The sequence below is a fragment of the Primulina tabacum genome, chromosome 10 (assembly GCF_025594145.1).
Source record: "Primulina tabacum isolate GXHZ01 chromosome 10, ASM2559414v2, whole genome shotgun sequence".
Taxonomy (NCBI): Eukaryota; Viridiplantae; Streptophyta; class Magnoliopsida; order Lamiales; family Gesneriaceae; genus Primulina; species Primulina tabacum.
Genome location: NC_134559.1, coordinates 890,026 through 909,760, shown reverse-complemented (window position 1 = coordinate 909,760; position 19,735 = coordinate 890,026). Strand labels below are relative to the sequence as shown.

The 19,735-nt window shown below is 37.0% G+C and overlaps 2 protein-coding genes and 1 pseudogene across 2 annotated transcripts; 1 reads left to right on the top strand and 2 right to left on the bottom strand.

Moving 5' to 3' along the window:
• Nucleotides 1–4,450: 4,450 nt before the first annotated feature.
• On the bottom strand, nt 4,451–10,958 carry LOC142505105 (nibrin homolog). Its single transcript, XM_075617934.1, is given in 14 exon segments — nt 4,451–4,768; nt 4,839–4,941; nt 5,031–5,092; nt 5,451–5,757; nt 5,759–5,963; nt 6,401–6,566; nt 7,495–7,578; nt 8,220–8,328; nt 8,437–8,483; nt 8,569–8,699; nt 9,498–9,583; nt 9,712–9,976; nt 10,359–10,412; nt 10,848–10,958. Coding segments are annotated over 14 exon segments (1,710 nt in total). The 5' UTR covers nt 10,885–10,958; the 3' UTR covers nt 4,451–4,714.
• Nucleotides 10,932–12,260, top strand: LOC142505106 (protein ROOT PRIMORDIUM DEFECTIVE 1-like; annotated as a pseudogene).
• Nucleotides 12,261–13,949: 1,689 nt separating this feature from the next.
• LOC142505148 (putative metal-nicotianamine transporter YSL7) lies at nt 13,950–19,184 on the bottom strand. The gene is made up of 6 exons (XM_075617998.1): nt 18,704–19,184; nt 16,503–16,666; nt 15,817–15,914; nt 15,587–15,721; nt 15,298–15,487; nt 13,950–15,220 (listed from the first exon to the last, which is right to left on the bottom strand). The coding sequence occupies exons 1-6, from the start codon at nt 19,113–19,115 to the stop codon at nt 14,108–14,110; spliced, it is 2,112 nt and encodes a 703-aa protein (XP_075474113.1). The 5' UTR covers nt 19,116–19,184; the 3' UTR covers nt 13,950–14,107.
• Between the last annotated feature and the right edge of the window lie 551 nt (nt 19,185–19,735).

Sequence of the window (19,735 nt, the reverse complement as noted above, 5' to 3'; positions counted from 1 at the left end):
CTAAGAATAATGTTTACCATTCTATTATTCACACAAACCCTTCGATGACTTATCGTCTGCCTTGCTTGAGGAATAGTTTCACGAAAATGGAGACGACCATTTAGCCAAACATCTACATCCGAATCCGAAGAAGTGGAGAAGAAGGCCTTGTCCCATGTCAGCTTCAAAGCCGTAGCGCGCTACCCGCTAGGTTCAATCAAATCAATGAATCAGATTCCCACACCCAAAAGGTGCCCCACATAGGTCTTCCCCGAAACCCCCCACTAACTAACCTACTACTCAGCCGAGAGCCTTGAGCATTGTACAAGCCTTGATATATCCCAGAACAATACATTTTTGTTACCACGAGACATATTGGCAGCCGCTGATCATTTGATTGGACTGAAGTTTAGAACCGGGGCGGACACGACTTCTTCTATGACCACTGAAAGACACCTTCTGATGGGAATTCCAAGTCCTATTGTCCGTCGGAACCATCCATAAAGCATTTATGAAAGACTTGATACTCGTTCTGCGAACAGCCTGCTTTTTTTATTCCTTCCGAAAAGCTAGTGTGAAATGCCTTGTGTAATTTCTTTGTGGCTATACACTTAACACTAAGCAACTCACGCCAAAAAGGGCCAATTAATGAATCAGAGCATATGGAGCCATCTCCTTATCTTATTTTTCTGTCACTGTCAAGAAAAAATATGGCGGATTAACTGATGTTTCTATCAGTTAATGAATGAGCCCAATGCAAAAAAAATGCACGTTGGGTCTTTGAAACAGTTCAGATCAGTTTGATAGTCATTTTGATTGATTCTTTTATGACATTTTGATATTTTACATCGTTGAATGGACCCATTCGAAAACAATTGGATGATGACAAACCCCCGTTCACGTTTTTTCTTTTCTTATCAATGAATAGATCTCTTTACTTGTTATATCACCGTGGGACACTTTAAAATGAATAATGTTTACCATTCTATTATTCACACAAACCCTTCGATGACTTATCGTCTGCCTTGCTTGAGGAATAGTTTCACGAACATCCTTATGCACCCATTTCACATTTTAGGTGTAGCTGGTGTATTCGGCGGCTCCCTATTCAGTGCTATGCATGGTTCCTTGGTAACTTCTAGTTTGATCAGGGAAATGAGATAAGATGTGCTTTTAGGAAAGCGGAACAACTCGCTTGGCGAGGGGGGAAAGTAAGAGCTAGCTGCCATCTTCGCCTAGCAGCACGAGGGAGGGCTTCTCGGGTGAGGAGCCCGACTGATTGAGCATATCAGTGTAGCTATTGGTTCAATGTTGCAGCTCTAAGGGAGGGGACCTCTCATCCCTCAGTTATACCCTTTGCCCCTCACGCTTTTTGGGCTCACGGGGCAAGGGTTAAGATAATTGTTGGAATAATGATTTCCATTTTGATTTAATACATTTCGGTCAGTAACATTTTCACATTAGGTGAAGTTGAGGCCCGGGCAACAAAGATAAGATATGTAGCTAGAGATAGGATATTTTGGGGATTCAGAGCTAGAGAATACTTTGATGCAAATTTCCCTTTCTCGAAAGAGGGGAACAAAAGCCATCAAGATAGTCACAAGAGACTTTTAGGGTGAATTCTAGTGCCTCCCTTTTTCTATAGAAGAAGAATAGCTCCTCTTTCATAGACTTTCACGTTGAAATGGGATAATCAATATCAGTCAATAGAGTAGATTTCTGTCACAAAGGAAACTACTGTAGGGAGTTTATTAAAACCATTGAATTCGGAATACGGTAAAGTAGCTCCGGGATGGGGAACGACTCCTTTGATGAACTCTTACATAAAGTTCTTGTTTCGACAATTCAAAAGTTGGAGAAGGTTTTTTACTAATAAATCGATATTGAAAATTAAAGAGGATATTTATGCTCGTCGTATCCTTTATATGGACATCCGAGGCCGGGGGGCTATTCCGTTGACCCGTACTGATGAGAATTTGACTTCACGAGAAATTGAACAAAAAGCCGTTCAAGTATATTCTTAACTGTATCCTCATCCAAATCGAAAGCTCGTGGGTCCGTCTCATATAAATACTTCATTATAGATGATAGAGATTTAGCAAGCTACAGGTGAATATCAGAGGTTACAGATATGATAGACTTAAGAATACCTACCAGAAAGACTCGTCCATGTGAATCGCTAGAAACATGTGAAGTGTATGGCTAACCCAATAACGAAAGTTTCGTAAGGGGACTGGAGCAGGCTACCATGAGACAGTTACCTAAAGAAACGAAAGGATCGGTTACATTTTTCATATAATCTCCTCTTATAGATAGACTAAAAAATCGAACAAAGTTCTCACTTTGCTTTTTTTATAGAGAGAGTAAAGGCCGATCCATATTGCTTGCCACAGCTCTATTCCCGACTCGAAATCCATAAAGGACTTTAAGAGAGGATGAATATTCCCGTTCTATAGGTAGCACTGCCCCCTATTATAGAAGGGGGAGGGCCTACTTACGTACTTCTGATCAGTCCAGGATGGCCCAGCTGCGCCAGGGAAAAGAATAAAAACAAAAAATTTCAGTGAACTATTGAAGCTATCAGTGTGATTGATCAGACAAGTACCAAGGGCTTTCGGTAAACTTCTTTCATTTCCGAATTTGCTTGCGACAAGTCCTAGCATTAGTATGAGTCCGGCCGACTGGCCCAGGGCTCGAGGGCGAGCTTTCTTTATTTAAGAGAGAATTGGAAGTGAGTCGAAAGGCTTCCGTTTCCGTTCTTGGTCTGCGAAGGACTCTTATTGTAGTGTGAGCCTTGAAAGTACCCGAAGTTGAGCAATCTAACTCACTCAATGGACGGGAAGGGCCTTACTTTCTATCTTATTTTATTAGTCAAGCGCGCTAGCTGCAATCAACCTAAAGCGCTAACTAGAAAGGGCTTCGAAACGGGCTGCCACTGCGCGCACTTTCGTTTCATACATCTTCAGCCTCGAATGCCAGATAGAGAAAGAAAGTCCTGTCCTCGTTCTGTTGCATTTTCCGGTATGCATTCGCGAACGCTTCTGGAAAACTGTTCTGAGATCTTTTCTGTGCTCAGCATTCAAATAAAAGCTTTAACTTTGTCCGTGTCAACAAACAATTCGAAATACCTCGACTTTTTTAGAACAGGTCCGAGTCAAATAGCAATGATTCGATTGATCACATCAGAACGTTTCCGAGGCCGAATCCACTTTGAATTTGATAAATGCATTGCTTGTGAACTCTTGAATGGAAATGGAAAAGAGATGTAACTCCAGTTTCTTCGGAATCGCTAGTCAATCCTATTTCCGTGGCTCGTAATAAAGCTAGGGTCCTGATCGAGAAAGTACTAGTCCTATCTATCCACCTCTCCAAACACAATATCTTGAGTACCTATGATGGTGACCACATCTGCTGGCATTCATAGTCATCCCCTTGAATAAGTCATTATTATTATTATTATTATAGAAATAAAAACTCTTTTTTTTTAATGCAAATGTAAGAAGTTTCATTTCCATAGTCAAACATATATATATATATATATATATATACACACACATATACATAACAAATTCGCATATTCTTTGCTTCTTTACTCATCCATTGTTTTAGTGCACCTACTGTTTGAGCATGGAATAATAAGAAATTTGGGGAATAACTTCACTTGAACAACTTTTTTCAAAATTAACTCTCTTAACATTATATTTAAAAACAAATTTACACGAATGTAACAACCAAAAAAAATAACATATCAATAGACCAATATACAAAAGTACCTTTTTAATATATATATATATATATATATATATATATATATATATGGTGTGCAACCATTGGCTCTCCATATTTTACTTATTAAATCAATTTAATATAAGAAGCGTATATACAAGAAATAATCTATACAACACACACTCATCATATTTAAAATATGGATACACAAAGATAATTAATTATTACTTTTAAAACCTACGTACAAAAATAAATTTATTTTTAATAAGTCCAGGTAAAGAAACTAAAAAAAATATAAAAAAGGAAATCACGTGATGGACTTTCAAGGCAAATAAGTAACGGTCCGCATAAGTTGACGAGGTTTTGCAGATTATTGCTTTGAAAAATAATTGTTTTTTTTAATAAGAAATTACACTGTACGTACCTCTCCTTTTTAAAATATTGAATCTGAAAGTTCACGCAAGAAAAAGTTTGTATTTCACATGTTCTAACCTGGAAAAGATTAAGCAATTACTTTAGATTTAAGAAGTTCTTACAAAATTAAAGTTCTAATTGGGAATTTTGAGTAGGAAAAAAGCAAGAACTTTTTCTAATTTCAGATCAAAATCTGCCTCTCAAAAGTCGAAATTTACAGAAATTGTTTCATACAAAGAGCCAGCAAAAGTCTTCAAAAAATTAACTCGCACTACACACGTCATACAAACAACGAGTATGCTAAAAGCTTGCATAAAGTAAGCAAGATCGATCAACAGAGAATTCACGGCGTCCCGTATTTAACAATAGCAGACTGCCCAAATACAAAATGTTCGACAATCGTAATCTCATCATTGTTCTCCACACAAAAAGCTAAGCCTCGTTAACTATCTTCAAAACAAGTAGAAAATATGACGAGATTTTCAACATTTCTGAGAAAAGACTCTTTTACATGAGCACAAAAACGAAAGATCTCCAACACATGAACAAATATCTACCACATTTACACATTCAGGGTCTAGATATAATACCTCAATTAATTACGAGTAAAAACTCCACGAAGTGCAGCAGCTGCGCCACGTTTTCGACCCTGCACATATCAACGATGGTAAAAAATTTCCACATGTAAAATTTTATGATGTTTTATGTAATCCACACACCTTTTCATAGTTAAATAAGTCCTCAGCAATAGTTTCCATCTGTTCGCGCTTTTTCTCCGATTTTATAGATTCTGCCACATCCTCATTCCCATAGTCGGCCTCGCTAAAAAAAATTTAATCTCTTAGTATACTGATATGGATACTTAAGAAAGGAGTGGAGAAGCAGAACGGAAGCAGGGAAATGAAGCATACTGATATGGATACTTCGCAAACGGAACGAGGTTGTTGAAGCTGTTACCCGATGGAACATCCATCTAAAGTTCAGGCCACAATGATCCAAAATAAAAAAAACACCAAGAATTTAAAATACATACGAAGAAACATTAGCCAAAACATATTCAATTCAGGCAACCCATATATGAAAGAGAAACCCACATTTTCGACATACATATTGAATTGCAGTTCAAGAGATCAAGTGCTATTAAGTTTTTGTGTGCACCAATGTGCGGAAGTGCACCTAAAAAAAATACGGGGAGCGAAGGTGGGAAAAGATGAAATAAAAGAGATGTGTTAGGGTATGGGAACTGCCAAAAATAATTTGGATTAACAGAAACAACAAAGATCAAACATCAATCTAAAGTGTATTATAAATTCAAGACTTGTTTCCAATACCTTCCTGAAGCGTTTGAAGTTTATCGCAACACCATCAGTTGAAGAATGATGAGATAGTGGTGTATACTCTCTAGCAATTAGATCTTGGCTAAATATAATATCAAGATTCTCAGTCTTAGCCATTCTCAAAGCATCACCATCTTTTCCATCCCTTGAGAAGGAGGCAGCAACGGTATTGGACTTGGCAGGATTAGAGCAAGAACTATCAGGATGATCAGGATCACGAGTGGGAGGTATAAATCCTTGGCTTTCATTGTCAATGGATTTGACCACGACCGTATTCTGACCACTGTTACTGCCCAAAATATTCTATGGCATGAACAGCAGGTCCTGCTTGGCAATCACTTTCAGCCAATTCCACCTTGTGGATCGTTATCTTTTCTTTGCTTGAATTATCAGCAGACCCTATCAAATCAACTACAGTGGATTTGCGGATAGATGTGACAGTTTCCATGTCTACGTCAGAATCTGCCACAACTGTCTCATCTGTGGAGCATGAAGATGTGACAACCACTGCATAAATACAATTATACGAGTAAATTAATTGTTGAACTCAAAAGCAGCTAAGACAAAGCAGCTGGCAGTCGAGTAAGGTCAAGCTCCACAAAGCTAAAGACATTATCGAGAAAGTGAAGCATTGAAGCTGAAACAGAACACATGCCTAGTTGAACTCAAAACAGGCTTGAACGTGGATGTATCTTTTGGTACAGGCTGGGTAGGGCTGCAGTACTCTGAGACTCTAAGAACAGGAAAATATCCTACATTATGATTATATTAAGATCGCAGTTCTCCAATCCTTGATAGTCATTCATTAGACATTGTTCCGTAAACAACTTAATTTAAGTGCACAGCCCCATCGTAAACAGTTGCACAACCAAGCTCCAAAACGACAAAACAGTTTCATCCTATTATAAGAAAATATTAGCATATTAGTAGTGCAAAATACTTACCAGGAGCTGATATAATCATAGAAGGGTCGAGATGCCCAGAAAAAACAGCTGAAATCAGTTCCAACTCTTTCACGCTAGGCACAGAACTAAAGTTGTGAAAACTCCTGGTGTTCGTTGATCCAGTCGGAAATACACACACCAAGTGGCCAGTTTTTTCTCCTAAGCTCTGCAAAGAACACATCCACTTGAGTAAATGAGTAGGAAATTCAACTAATAGGGATGACAACTTTCCCACGGGTTTGGAGCCCTGCAGGGAAAACCCGAAACGGGGATGGGGATCTCCGATTTTTTCGGGTTCGGGTTCGGGGATTTTTTAAAATCCCCGATATAGTTGGGACGGGTATGAGATTATTATCCTCATCCCCGAACCCGCCCCCGAAAATAATATCAATAATAAAATAATAAGATTATTAATATTAATAATATAATAATATTATTTTTTATATTAATAATAATACTATTATTAATGATATTAGTATTAATATTGATATTATTATTATAACTAATAATAATATATAATAATAAGTTTTGGTTGGAGAAAATTTCTGAATCCGTCATCGTCTTGCCATATTAATACTTTTGAAACGGGGATGAGGGCGGGGATTGGAAGTTTATTCCCGAAGTTTCGGGTTTGGGGATTCCTTGAACCCGAAAAAGCGGGGATCGAGGCGGGTATGAGGGTGGGGATGGAATTCAGGGACGGGGATGGGGATGGCAAACCCGCCTCCGCCTCCGCCTCCGCCTCCGCCCGTCCCATTGCCATCCCTATCAACTAACCTTTATAGAACGATACAACCCACTTACAGACAAAGAATACTTCTCTGAACTAGTACTTATGGTTCTCAAAGAAAATAATGGAGTTCCACAAACAAAATTGAGGTGTTAGGTGACTACCGCACCTTCCACTGTTCAATATATGATGCAAACCAAGAGAGCAAGATTTCGAAAAACAGTAGGTAATTTTGTAGAATATTAGATCAATTTCTTAATTCAGCACAGACAAGGGATCTGTGAGAAAAACGAATCGAATTACTCCTACGTAACATGGTTTATTGACGAGCGATAAAGAAGAAAGAGAAAACAATGATGTATACCTTGATATCATCTAAAGTTTCGACGAAGACTACTTCTGCACCACCCACATCCAATAATAACTGCAGCTTTTCCTTGAATTTATACTTCAAAAAATACAGAAAATAAAGGACGGAAATGAAGTGTTGAGCACAAAATTAACATAAATATTTGAAGCTGAGACGGGTAAAGAATAAATAAAAGACACTTTGGTGAAATATTAATAACAGCTGTCAACTCTGCTATATATGGTGGTGGTCATGTAAACGTAAAAAGCCAGTAGGGCTTGTCCTTCCATGAGAATTATGAGAAAATTCTAAAAAACTAAAAAGATGACGACATGAACTTGCACCTCCACAAACACATTGACACGGTATATGAATCTCACATTCAAAATCATAAAACAAGTCCCAGAATGTTAATAAAAAGAAGTTAGACGTTTTAAGAAAAGACTCCCCCGGCCCTTGTATTCTGTGTCAAAGAACAACAAATACTCGACATGAAACAAATTTTGACTTCATCGTGTGGAGAGATGTACTAGAATATCACTTACCATTATGCATATAAATGTCCATACGTATATGTACTGCCTTTCATTCGGTAACTCCTAATGTACTTAGTCAAATGCATACTTCTTCATATGATAATATTAATGTGTTGCCGCTTTCTTTCAATAGATGGGATATAAAAGAAAATGGAAACCAACTGCTACTTGAAAAAAACTATTGTGAAGTGCCAGAGCAGCCACCTTCTGTAAAGATTCCAGCAGAAAAGTGTATCTTCTCAAACATTGTTCTCGAGATCGAGGGTCCGTAACTTTGACGTGTATCCCTTCTAACATCAAACTTGGAGAGTACCTGATAAATTTAGGCCAGGGATGTGTTAGGTTCCATAAAAGTATCTTCAACTACAGCATGCTTATTGTCAGTAATCCAACAAGGAATGAAACTCAATGACATGCTTACGAGAGGGAGCTGGGTATTTCGGTGCAAATAGTTTTTCCTGCAATCAACTGAACTCAAAAGCTCATCAATTAGAAGATATTAATTTTGAAATGCAAATGAAACACATCAACTCTAGGAAGGATGTGACTGTACCTCTATCCAACTAAATTGGATAATGCTTTTTTTAGCCACTACAGCATCAATAATCTGATGTGTGACAGGGATAAAGTCATCGACTACCATATGGGTGCATTGAGAAGTCCAGTTTTGACTGATACACGCACCTAAATGAAGAATTTATTAATCATAAACTTCAAAATATTAACATCATAGAAGAGACAGAGAGGAGATAACTCACGAAGAATACCTCAATTACTTGATTTGGGTTAGCACGATGGTTTAGATGATGATTAAGACAGTGAAACAATTGGATATGATTACATTATTCTCCTAGGCTGCATTCGGATAAAAGGATTTAGTGGATTTAGATTTATAAATCACTCAAATGATTGGCATAATTTAAAAATCCACAGACTTTAAATCCTTCAATTTTAATTTTGAATTACTTTTAACTAGACAGTTCTATGCCCAAATTATCGTATTCATTCTTCCAAATCCTTTATCAAATAAAATCTTTCTATCCAAACACAGCCTTAATGTGGTGGTTTATCATGGTAATGGTGCAAAATAACTAATCATGTTTTAAATGATAATTATATAAGGAAAAAAGTTAAACTGGTAAAAACAGTAAGCCAAAAATGTTCGGTATGGTCAGCGATTATTGATGCTCTTTCTCAATGTGTGGAGTAAAACTGAAAAAGTCGATAAGTTCTCCAATCACATTCCTCCCCTTGTAATTGAATGACGAAACCGGTAGCCGAACCACCCTTTCAAGTGCAATTATATTCTAGTCCCTTATCAAACATTTGTTCATTTCCTGGAACAGAAATACTTTGTCTATCCAAGATTTCATCATAAAATCACATTTAGCCTCCATGAAATTTAATATTCAAATATAACCGCAGACAGCTAAATGATGCTGATTTAGGTGTAACATATGGTCTTCACAGTAACTCACTGACCAATCGATGATATCTTTTCTTCCAACTGTTTCATCTCTGAAGGCTTGGATGAGCACTTGAAAAATACGAGGGGAACAAAAGAAAACCTGCATATGACCAACAACAAACACATTGTTACGCCACTTTCATAAAATTTAGACCAACAGTGATAAATTAAATAATTAACTACAGATAGATCAATGCGGAAATGATGAAATCTGGAAAAACTTGGGACCTGTAGGTAGCACTGCCAGTTCCAAACGAAACCAGGTCCCCATCCTTCAGCAATGCTTCTTTATTGGGAAATTCATGAACATTTTCCTTAAAATCCAGATTCTTATTAATAAATGTTCCATACTTGGAGCAGTCTCTTATTCGAACTTTGGAGGAAAGCTTTGAAGCTTTCTTCTCTAAATGATCCATGCAGATCATTTCATCAATGATAATTTCTGCATGGATCCTTGAAACTCCTTTATCTTTGTCAATGATTATATCACATCCTACAAAATAGTTTCATGAGTATTAAGTATAACCGCAGATGCTCATGAGACATTAATTTGTAGACAAAATTAGACTGAAAGCAGACAATCTTTTTAGCTGTTTTTCCCTCTAGTCTGTCTTTGACTTGCACATGAATACATAATCCACAATTCTTAAAGAACTTCAATAAAACTCAACCATCTTCCTACATAATTCAGTAGATGAACTAGATAAAACATCATGGTGTTCTTGACCGCAGAATCATTTTCATAACTAAAAGTTGATGTTTGATTGGGGACATCGTGAACTGCAATGAATCAATGTTTCTGAATTGAGAAATCAAAGTAACTCGTTCAAGGGCCTAACATAATATAATCTTTCCAAAATCATAATGCCAGGTACCTTTTCGACCCACTTTGTATGTTCCTTTACTGAAAATATGATACAGATTTTCACCTGCCAAATTCCGTAAGGTCGAAGTATCATTAGAATTCTGCCATTCGACAAAAAATAAATAACTAACTATATGATGGGAAAGAGAAATATTATTTTCTATTTTTCTCAAATAAATACTTGGTTTTCGATAGAAAGTAATTTGTTTACGAAATTATTTTCATTGCTAAAACTGAAATTCGCTTTAAGAAACAAACATTAACTAACAAAATACAAAACTAAAGCTACAAACATAACCACTTCAACTGCTCCTTGAATCTCTCGTAATAAAGCGTTTATTTGCGATTGTTTAATTTCTTCCTTTCCAGGAGATATGCTTATGTACGTGAGATAAAGTTGGCATCTTGTTTTTACTCAACGAAGGCGAAGTGTTCGACAAAATTCCTCAAGCAAAAACATATGATGCTGAGTTAAAGGTATTATGTGGGAATGGGATACCTGATAATGGGTCGACGGGAAAGAGGCCCCAAACCATGGCAATCAACGATGTAAAAAGCTTTTAATCAGGACTGACCCAGAAGACTGCGTTGCTCCGGTCCGAGTCTGAGACTGCAAAATTTCGATATGATGAAACAATATGATTGTAACTTTAATTTTATTTAAATCATTTCCTTAGAAATTATTATTTATTGTCCTGAAATATTTAATTATGTATATATAGTTAAACAGTGTGCGTACATCAACAATCGGCCAAAAAAATGGCCACTCGAATCATCAGAACACTCGGCAAGAAAACCGCCGCTGCCAATTTCCTCCTCCTCTGCCGCGCCAAAACCACCTCCATGCAGTATGTAGCCTCGAGGCACCCAGACCCCACCATCGAGTAGCTCACGGACGATTACAAGAATCTGCTCAAAGTAGTCTCCATGCAAGACCTCATTCTCTCCTTAACCTCTACTCCACCCACCTTCCGTCTCCCTTGACTTTCTCCACCGTCTCTCCCAAACCCTCCATCTCAACCGCGGCCCTGCAGCTTTCCCCCGAAGATATCCCGCATCTTCCGCATTTTCAATCACCCCACAAAGCTCCAATCTTTCTGCACTCTCACGCCTGCTGCGTTCCACCTCGTTCGTCTAGAATCCGATTCCATTGAGAAATATATGCCGCTTGCTGTCACCGGGTTGGTGAAGCTTATGTCCATGTCATTGACCAAAAGGCTACCACTTCGAGTGATTTTTAAGGTCTGGAGAGAACTAGGTCTCCCCGTTGACTTTAGAATTCTAACCTTTTTTTGCTTCAAGATGGTACTGAGACGAAGACCCGTCTTGATACTTAACGAACATAAGGTGCTGGATGAATGTCTAGTTCCTGTTGTTGAGTATTGGAGGCTTGTGGAGTGCTGTAAAGAGGACTGTCGTCTAGATAGGACTGAGTTAAAGTACAGTTTCAATCATGGGTTTCCACCAGGGATGCGATCGGAGAAGCATTTTAAGGACAAAGTTAAGGAATGGCAGAGGTTGCCTGATATCGGTCCTTGTGAGGAAATGGGGTTCAAAGAAATGCAGAAGAGGGTTACTGATAGTAGAACGATGAAAGTGGAAAAGAGGACTGTGGGAATCGACTTTGGAGAAGCTGGTGGAAGTGGAGCATATAAGCCATTTTAGGAAGTGGTTTGGAATTGATTTGAATATGAGGGATTTGTTCCTTGACCATCCCGGGATTTTCTGTCTATCGACCAAAGGTAAAAGGCACACGGTGTTCTTGAGGGAGGCTTATGAGAGGGGATGCCTGATTGAGACAAACCCCGTTTATGATATTCGAAGGAAACTTCTTGATCTCGGGGGTGCCGTAGATGGAATGAAGATGGCCACGAGTCAAACAGTGTGGAATTTTGAGAAGGGGATGGTGTAGAAGAAATGAACAAATGATTCACGGTGATAAAATGAAGTGAACTTAGCAAGAAAATTGGTTCTTTTATATAGAAGTCGAATTATGTGTGAAACATTATCCAGAGAGCAAAATTGTGTGCTGAAGTTAGCAAGAAACCGGGAATGCGCGAGTTATCAATCTGAGAAAACATGTCTTGTGTTTCTTGCAGGTTTTGATTTCAGCAGTTGCTTAAACATTTATGTGGAGTTGAAGCAAGAGGTAACTAATTCTCTACTCATTTCCCTTTCCTGATCACGTTAGTCTTCTAAGTAAGGAATTGAAGTCTATGGACGATTCATGTGAGAGAGCTATTTATGGATGTCCTTGAGAATGTACTGATAAATTATTTCTGAACTCAAATATTAAATCGTGTTACTTGGTGTACTTTAATGGTTGTATTATTCAAGTTTTCTTTGTACAAAAAAAGGATAATGCATGACCATTTCGAGAGGATCCAAATTGTACTTTGAGTCACCTTTGTTCAACAGATCTGAAATAGCAGTAGCCATGTTTTCAATTAGTTGCTCACATTGTTGAGATTCCAAAATCAAGAAACTAACTTCATTAATCATGAGAAGCAAATAGAGATCTCTTTACTTGATTTGATTTGATTGTAACGTGTGATCACATACCTCCGTGCACCATTCGATGTTTCAACACTTCTTTTCAATACTTGATTACTTAAAAGTTGGTGGTTCACACAGTTTAGGAGATCCCTTGAGTACCACATTTTGGATAATTGTTGCCAAGATCTTATGCAAACCATCTTATCTTTTGTATGAATCATAAATTGATTTTGAAATTTCGAATCTTCCTGAGATATTCTTGTGCAGTGTGCTCTCATGAGAACTCCATCAGCCTTGCTTCTCCTTTTCCTGCGGACATAATTGTTAATCTCATGCTTTTCCGCATTATACGTTTATGAGTTTAGGAGTAAAACATGGATATTTTTATACATTTTTATCTTTTATATGATGATGGCTATCAATTTGAATTTTTTTAAATTGTAATATTTTTACCCAGTAGTTGAGTATTTTTTAAAATGTGTGATTGTCGATAATTATTGCATGCATGTATTTAAATGTATTTTTCGTAAATGAGTTACAAAAAAAATTTCTAGTAGTGTTTTAGTTGTAGATGTTTCGCTATATATATGCTAAAATAGTTTTAAAAAAATAATCTATATAATTATGACGGAGATAATACTTGTAATTGCTATAAGCTAATGAAACATAACCCTTCAACCAACTCCGAATTAAATTACATCTCATATACACAAGATTCTAAAAGTAAAAATACTAATGCATATCAAGTTGGCTAAAATTTTGGAGCAACAACAGAAATCCTCTTAGAAATGAAGATCAGATAACTATTTTTCTAATACAAAAAACATTTTTTTTTATAAAATTAATTGGCAAAAACTTGCGCGAAACGGTCTCACGAGTCGTATTTTGTGAGACGAATCGTTTATCGATAGGGGTATTACTTTTTATGCTAAAAGTATTATTTTTTATCGTGAATATCGGAAAGATTAACCCGTCTCACAGATAAAGATTTGTGAGACCGTCTCACAAGAAATCTACTCAAGTTAATTAGAGCACGTGCGCGAAAAATTGAAAATACTTCTTATAGTCAAAAAAGAAAACTATCACGTAACTAAAAAACAGAAGAATGAAAATTAGCAACTCTAGCATATAGCCATTTTCGTTCACGAAAAAGCACTGGATAAAATTTACATTACCCTTAATAGTACTTAAATATTTATATTTATGAAACCGGGAAATCGCAAGGGTACACTGTGGATACAAAAGAAAACGCAGCTGAGCAAACTAGTTCTTACCCAAGAAAGTGTCCACGCGTGCATTAGTTTTTCTTGACAGGAACTTCATACAAATCGGAGGCTTTATACCAGCCAAAGCCAAGATGGAACTGGGCAATGTCCAAATCCCATCTCCACATATCAGTCCCGAAGCCACTGCCGGTCCAAACGCATCGGCCTTAGCCTTATCCACATTCTCCCAAATGAAAAGAATCAAGCTCCCCAGACACATATCAATGGTGAAGTATGGCCCGAGATAGAAAGGAATAGCCATAGCCATTGGGATAGGAATAAATCTAGCCCATTTTGGCCCTACAATGTCTCTTAATGCGTTGATGACGATTGCTGCTATGAAGAAAACACAACAGAGCGTGAGACAGTTCTTTGGCAGAGATGAAAACCCCTCGACCCCCAAGATAGCGATGCCACGGTAGACAGTCGCATACGGTGCCGGATATTGTGAGCCCAACGTGCCAAGATCGGGGAATGCCTTGAAGAATATCCAAAATACGCACGGTGCGACTACACAACCTATAGCAGTCCCGATCACCTGGCTCACGAACATGGACCTGGGAGATGCTAGAGTCATGTATCCGGTCTTGAAATCTTGTGTGAGGTCTGATGCAGTGGAGACTATATTCATCATGACTCCACAAGCAGCTAGTCCGGCAAGAACTCCCCCATGTGAGGCTCCAGCCCAGGCCCCAATCATGAATATGCCCAACTTTCCATAGGTCGATGTTAGGTTCCAATCGGTGAGCCCACATCCGTAGGCATTGCAAAAAGCTAGTGTTGGTGCAAATATATACATGACAATTATATAGTACCATTTGAGTGGATGGAAAATGTGTGGAAGAGCTGCCGCAGAGATTGTGGCAAGTAGCATGTACCCAGAAATGGCGACCCATGTAGGGATTTTGTCCTTGAGGAAAAGTCGGGTCCTACGTTCATCATCATAGGATACTGAAGGAGTATTTGAAGGAGATGAATCGGAACCGACTGGGAGTGCTAAGCCTAAATTTTTATCACGGATTTGTTGGTACAACCCGAGTAAAGTACGGCTTAGGACCTTGATGAAGTTGTATAGGCCATCACCTAGGATCATGGCTATGGCAATGAAGACCTGTGAAAGAATCAAGAAAGGCTATATATATAGGCCATCGAACCGTTCAAGATTTAGTTTAGTGTATTTTAATATACCCGGTAACCTTGAATGCCATGGAGACTGCTAGGCCCCAACGTTGCCGCGTACCAATCACCTTTCCTATTCTCTATGAGTGGCCACATTATACCCCACGAGAGAATGGCTCCAACTAGTAAAGATACATTGATCAAATATGGGCATATCATACCGACACCGACATATGTTGCTGAGAAATCAAAGTAGAACCTGGTTTTTGATCAACAAGTATAAAGCTTAAACTAATACCAAGAATATAAAGACTGCAAATTTAACTACATGATGTTAGTCAATATAGGCTATTTTTACTTGTTTTTGTAGGCTTTAAGACCGAAAGTTGGAAATTCAACGAATCCACAGCCATCTCCTGCAGTGAAAAACCATTGAAAGAAGCCCCACAAGAAACTGAAAGAGAAGAATTTCCCCAAGGCTCTCACTTGTTTCCTGGAGGCAAGCAAGACCGAATAAATTTAGAAGACTTGTGCATTCAAATACTGTTTTCCAAACAAGATTTATGGTGATCGTATACTGGAGCTCACTTTGCTAACTTGGCTCCCTGAGGAGTGTGGAAGCTGTTAATTAAGTGAGCGGTAGCCGTCCCACTTGGGTATGTCAGTTTGAAGTCTATGATCATTATCTGAAAACCATTTAAAACATAGATTCAGATTCTGAGTTCGGAATTAAGTGATAATATTGAGAATATTATACTTCTGTTTCTGTACAGGACAAATCGACATACATAATATGTCAAGTATTACATATGTGATTTCAAAGATGAGAATCTATATGAATGTATCTCCTTTATAAAACCACTAGGCAATAAGTCAAAGAGGAAACACCATATCCTAAATAAGGTGGGAGTGTAAGTCATTCCACCGCTAGTGAAACTGCCTAACTATTGAGAAGTCGATGCCCACTACTCTCGATGACTTTCAACCTTAATCTAACCTATATGGGATACAAGTAGTACATAATTGACACCACACCCCATCTCCCATCAAAATCCTACAGAACAGTGACAGCACCTAATGGTAATTCTTTCTAAGTTCGCTTCCCAACTAGAGCACCAATGTTAGGCCATAATCTCAAAGGAGAGTTCGTCCCCAATTCAGTTCGAAAAATCCCTCACACTTTGTTCCAGAACGATATAGGACATGTAACAGCCATAAAGGCAAGTAACAGCACCAAATAGATGGAAGTATGGAGTCAGAGAGAATGCACAGACCTTACGGAGAGGCACCACGGAAAAGAGTCCCAAAAAGCTAACCACAAAAAGGAATCCAATCATCCACGTGAGGGCTGGATTCTTGATATTTTGTGAGTCATTAGCTTCAGTAGATGTTTTGGCAATAGTTTCACTCATACCAAAAAGATAGCTGCCAAAACCTCCTGTAAAAATTAATTGATCAAAATTTGTTCATTCAAAAGCTGCATTTCAATGAACATTCAAACACATACTCCACATTTATCATTTTGTTTGTATTCTCATTACAAACATTTTCTCTTATTTGGGAAATTCAGGAGTCTTTTTCTTTAATTTGGAGTCAGGGAGATCTCAATGAATTTTAGACTTTAGAACACTTTTCCTGTAATTTTATCAACGGTCGACGATCGCGGGTTTCAATGATTTATCGTCACCGTGACCGCCATCAAGAAATTCAGTATGTATACTACATTTACTCAATGGATAATTATTAGATTTACAAACTATATTGTTGTTCGTCGAGAAATAAATCAAGTATATGTATTAAACTAGAAGACGACAAAAAATAGTAAAGACTTGACTTTGGATGACTGATCACATGGGATTGAGATCATCTTTAAATCCCAAAACAAATATCATCAAATTCAGTTTTGATATTTCCAAATCTGGGACCCTCTGCATATTCTTGAATATCAAAACCTCGCATGCATTAAGTTTTGGACCGTTGACTAAATTGTTCTAACGTATCCACGACGCAAAACTATATACTAATAATCATATCTAAAAAAATAGATGAAAATAAGTTTATAACCAATAATGGTGGGGCTTGGAACATATTCTGAAATAATTAAATAATAAATTATAAAGAAATGGTGAAAAATCAAAAGTGTTTAAAAACAGAAAGTAAAAATGGGCAATGTTTGATCAAGAAGTCATTCTAAACTTTTCATAATCATTTTATAAAAACAGTTTTTTCGATTTCGATTAAATAAATTGAAGTTAACTCAGAATCTGGCACTAAAAAGTACACAAACCGAGTTTTGAAATAATTTTTTCAAGCCAAAAATCATTTCTTTTGTGATGACAAACGCTCCCTGAATTAATTAATTTTTTAGCTGTCATCTGAATCTGAACTCCACCATTGATATTTCAAAAAGTCTTCCCACTATGCATTCACTTGTAAAGTACACTATACAGTTGGTAAGGTCCACTCAATGGGTTCGTTCGATGCTACTTGTGGGGCACTGTCTCACAGGATTTAGATGGTTCAGATTTAGTCATATTTGTGATTTTAAAAAAAATTTGTGAACCTCATGTACTTGTGGCTAAATCTCGACCCTGGATCTACACATAGGGCACTGCCCCTACATGTAGGGTGAAATATTCCCAATAAATGCTTGTTATTATGACGAGTAATTCTGACAGGTCGATTGGTAATATTTCGAGAGAAAAAATATTTTTGATATAAAATATAATATTTTTTAATTAATTAAGTAAGAAATTAATCTCGACTATCTTATCAAAAGTTTTGTTTTTGCGTTGTAACATATGCTAGTAAAATACTAATCATGATATATATATATATTAAGTCTTCTGTGAAACGGTCTCACAAATCTTTATCTGTGATACGAGTCTACCGATGATCACAATAAAAAGTAATACTCTTAACATAAAAAAGAATATTTTTTCATGGATGACCCAAATAAGATATATATCTCACAAATTATACAAGTGAGACGGTCTCACATGAATTTTTTCCATATATATATAAAACCTTGAAAGCTCTAAATTAATTAGATTTCATATATACACACAAAAGACTAAAAATTAAAATATTAATCCATGTTGCCAGGTTGGCAAAAAAGTTGGACTAATTTTTTTTTTTTTTTTTGCCAGAAATCAACGTAGAAAGATGGGGACAAGGCAAGGCGATCGCCCTCTTGATAACTTAATTTCTCGAGATTCATGAAATTATATTCATTACTTTGTCCCAAATATTCGAATTGTTGACGAATATCATGGCTTCACTATCCTTTAAAATAAAAAATAATAATAAGGTATTTCATGCTCTCGTCATATTTTTCACAAGTACAATAATCAAGAAAGAAAAGGCAAAATTCTCAAACTAATCAATATTTAAAGAGAGATGATATAAATGGATAATCGAAAGAATAATCAGGTAAAATAAATGGACAATAATGAAGCTAAGTGATGGTGCGTACCGCTGAAGGCTATGCCGGAGGAAGCTACAACACAGGTCTGAATCACAGTATTCTCCTGCCTCGTAAAAGGCTGTCTGAGAAACCCAGATTTCTCCAGAAACTTGGTCCAAACTTTGAGGAAGAAGAACCCCAAAAGCCCCGCCGACACATTCAGCGAAGGGATGATACCCGTCGTCAGATTCAGCTTCATCACTATGAAAGTGAAGAGAATACTCAGAACAAAGCTCACGAAGAAGGCCCTGAAGGTGAGCTGCTTCTGCCATGGCGGAACCTCTTTGCTCTCGAATATCTTCTCTACTGAATCCTCTTTTTCCACGATTTCTTTGCTGTGATCGATATTTTGGTCATTTTCGTTAAAATTATTGCTTCTTTCGGGCTTCCGATTGTTGATGCTCGTGGAGTTATTATCCATTTGGGTGTAATGGATCGATCTTTTGGGTGGAGCAATAGATATTTGGCTCAGATCAAGATCATATGTGGCTAGACATATTGGATAGATATACGTATATATTGTTTATTTTTATAAAAATAAAAATAAAAAATATGTATATAATATGTATCGGGGCTTTCAAAGTTTTCGCAATCTTGTAAATTATTTATTGATATGTTATCTGAATAGCGGTTGATTTAATATTTTATTTTAATCCATAATGCTTCATCCCTTTTAAATATAAAAAATTATATATTTTTTATTTGTTTCAAATATACTAATGATCAATAAATATATTAATTTCTTTAATGTGTGTTTACTTACATACATATATGGGATGAAGACAGTACTATTTATGATGCATTTGGGTGGACAGAAACAGTCATTGGTCCTTGATGAGAGCACCTCCAATGGGAGGATCATGGCATGAGTTTTATAAAATAAACATTATCAAACAAAAAACTTTGCATTGAGAATTATAGGTTCAAGATTTATAGGATAAACATGGTCCATAATTTTAAACCATGTTTATTGTGTGGATCCCACCACAATATAAAAATTAAAAAGTTGTGCCAAAATTTTGTTTTTTTTATTATTTCTTT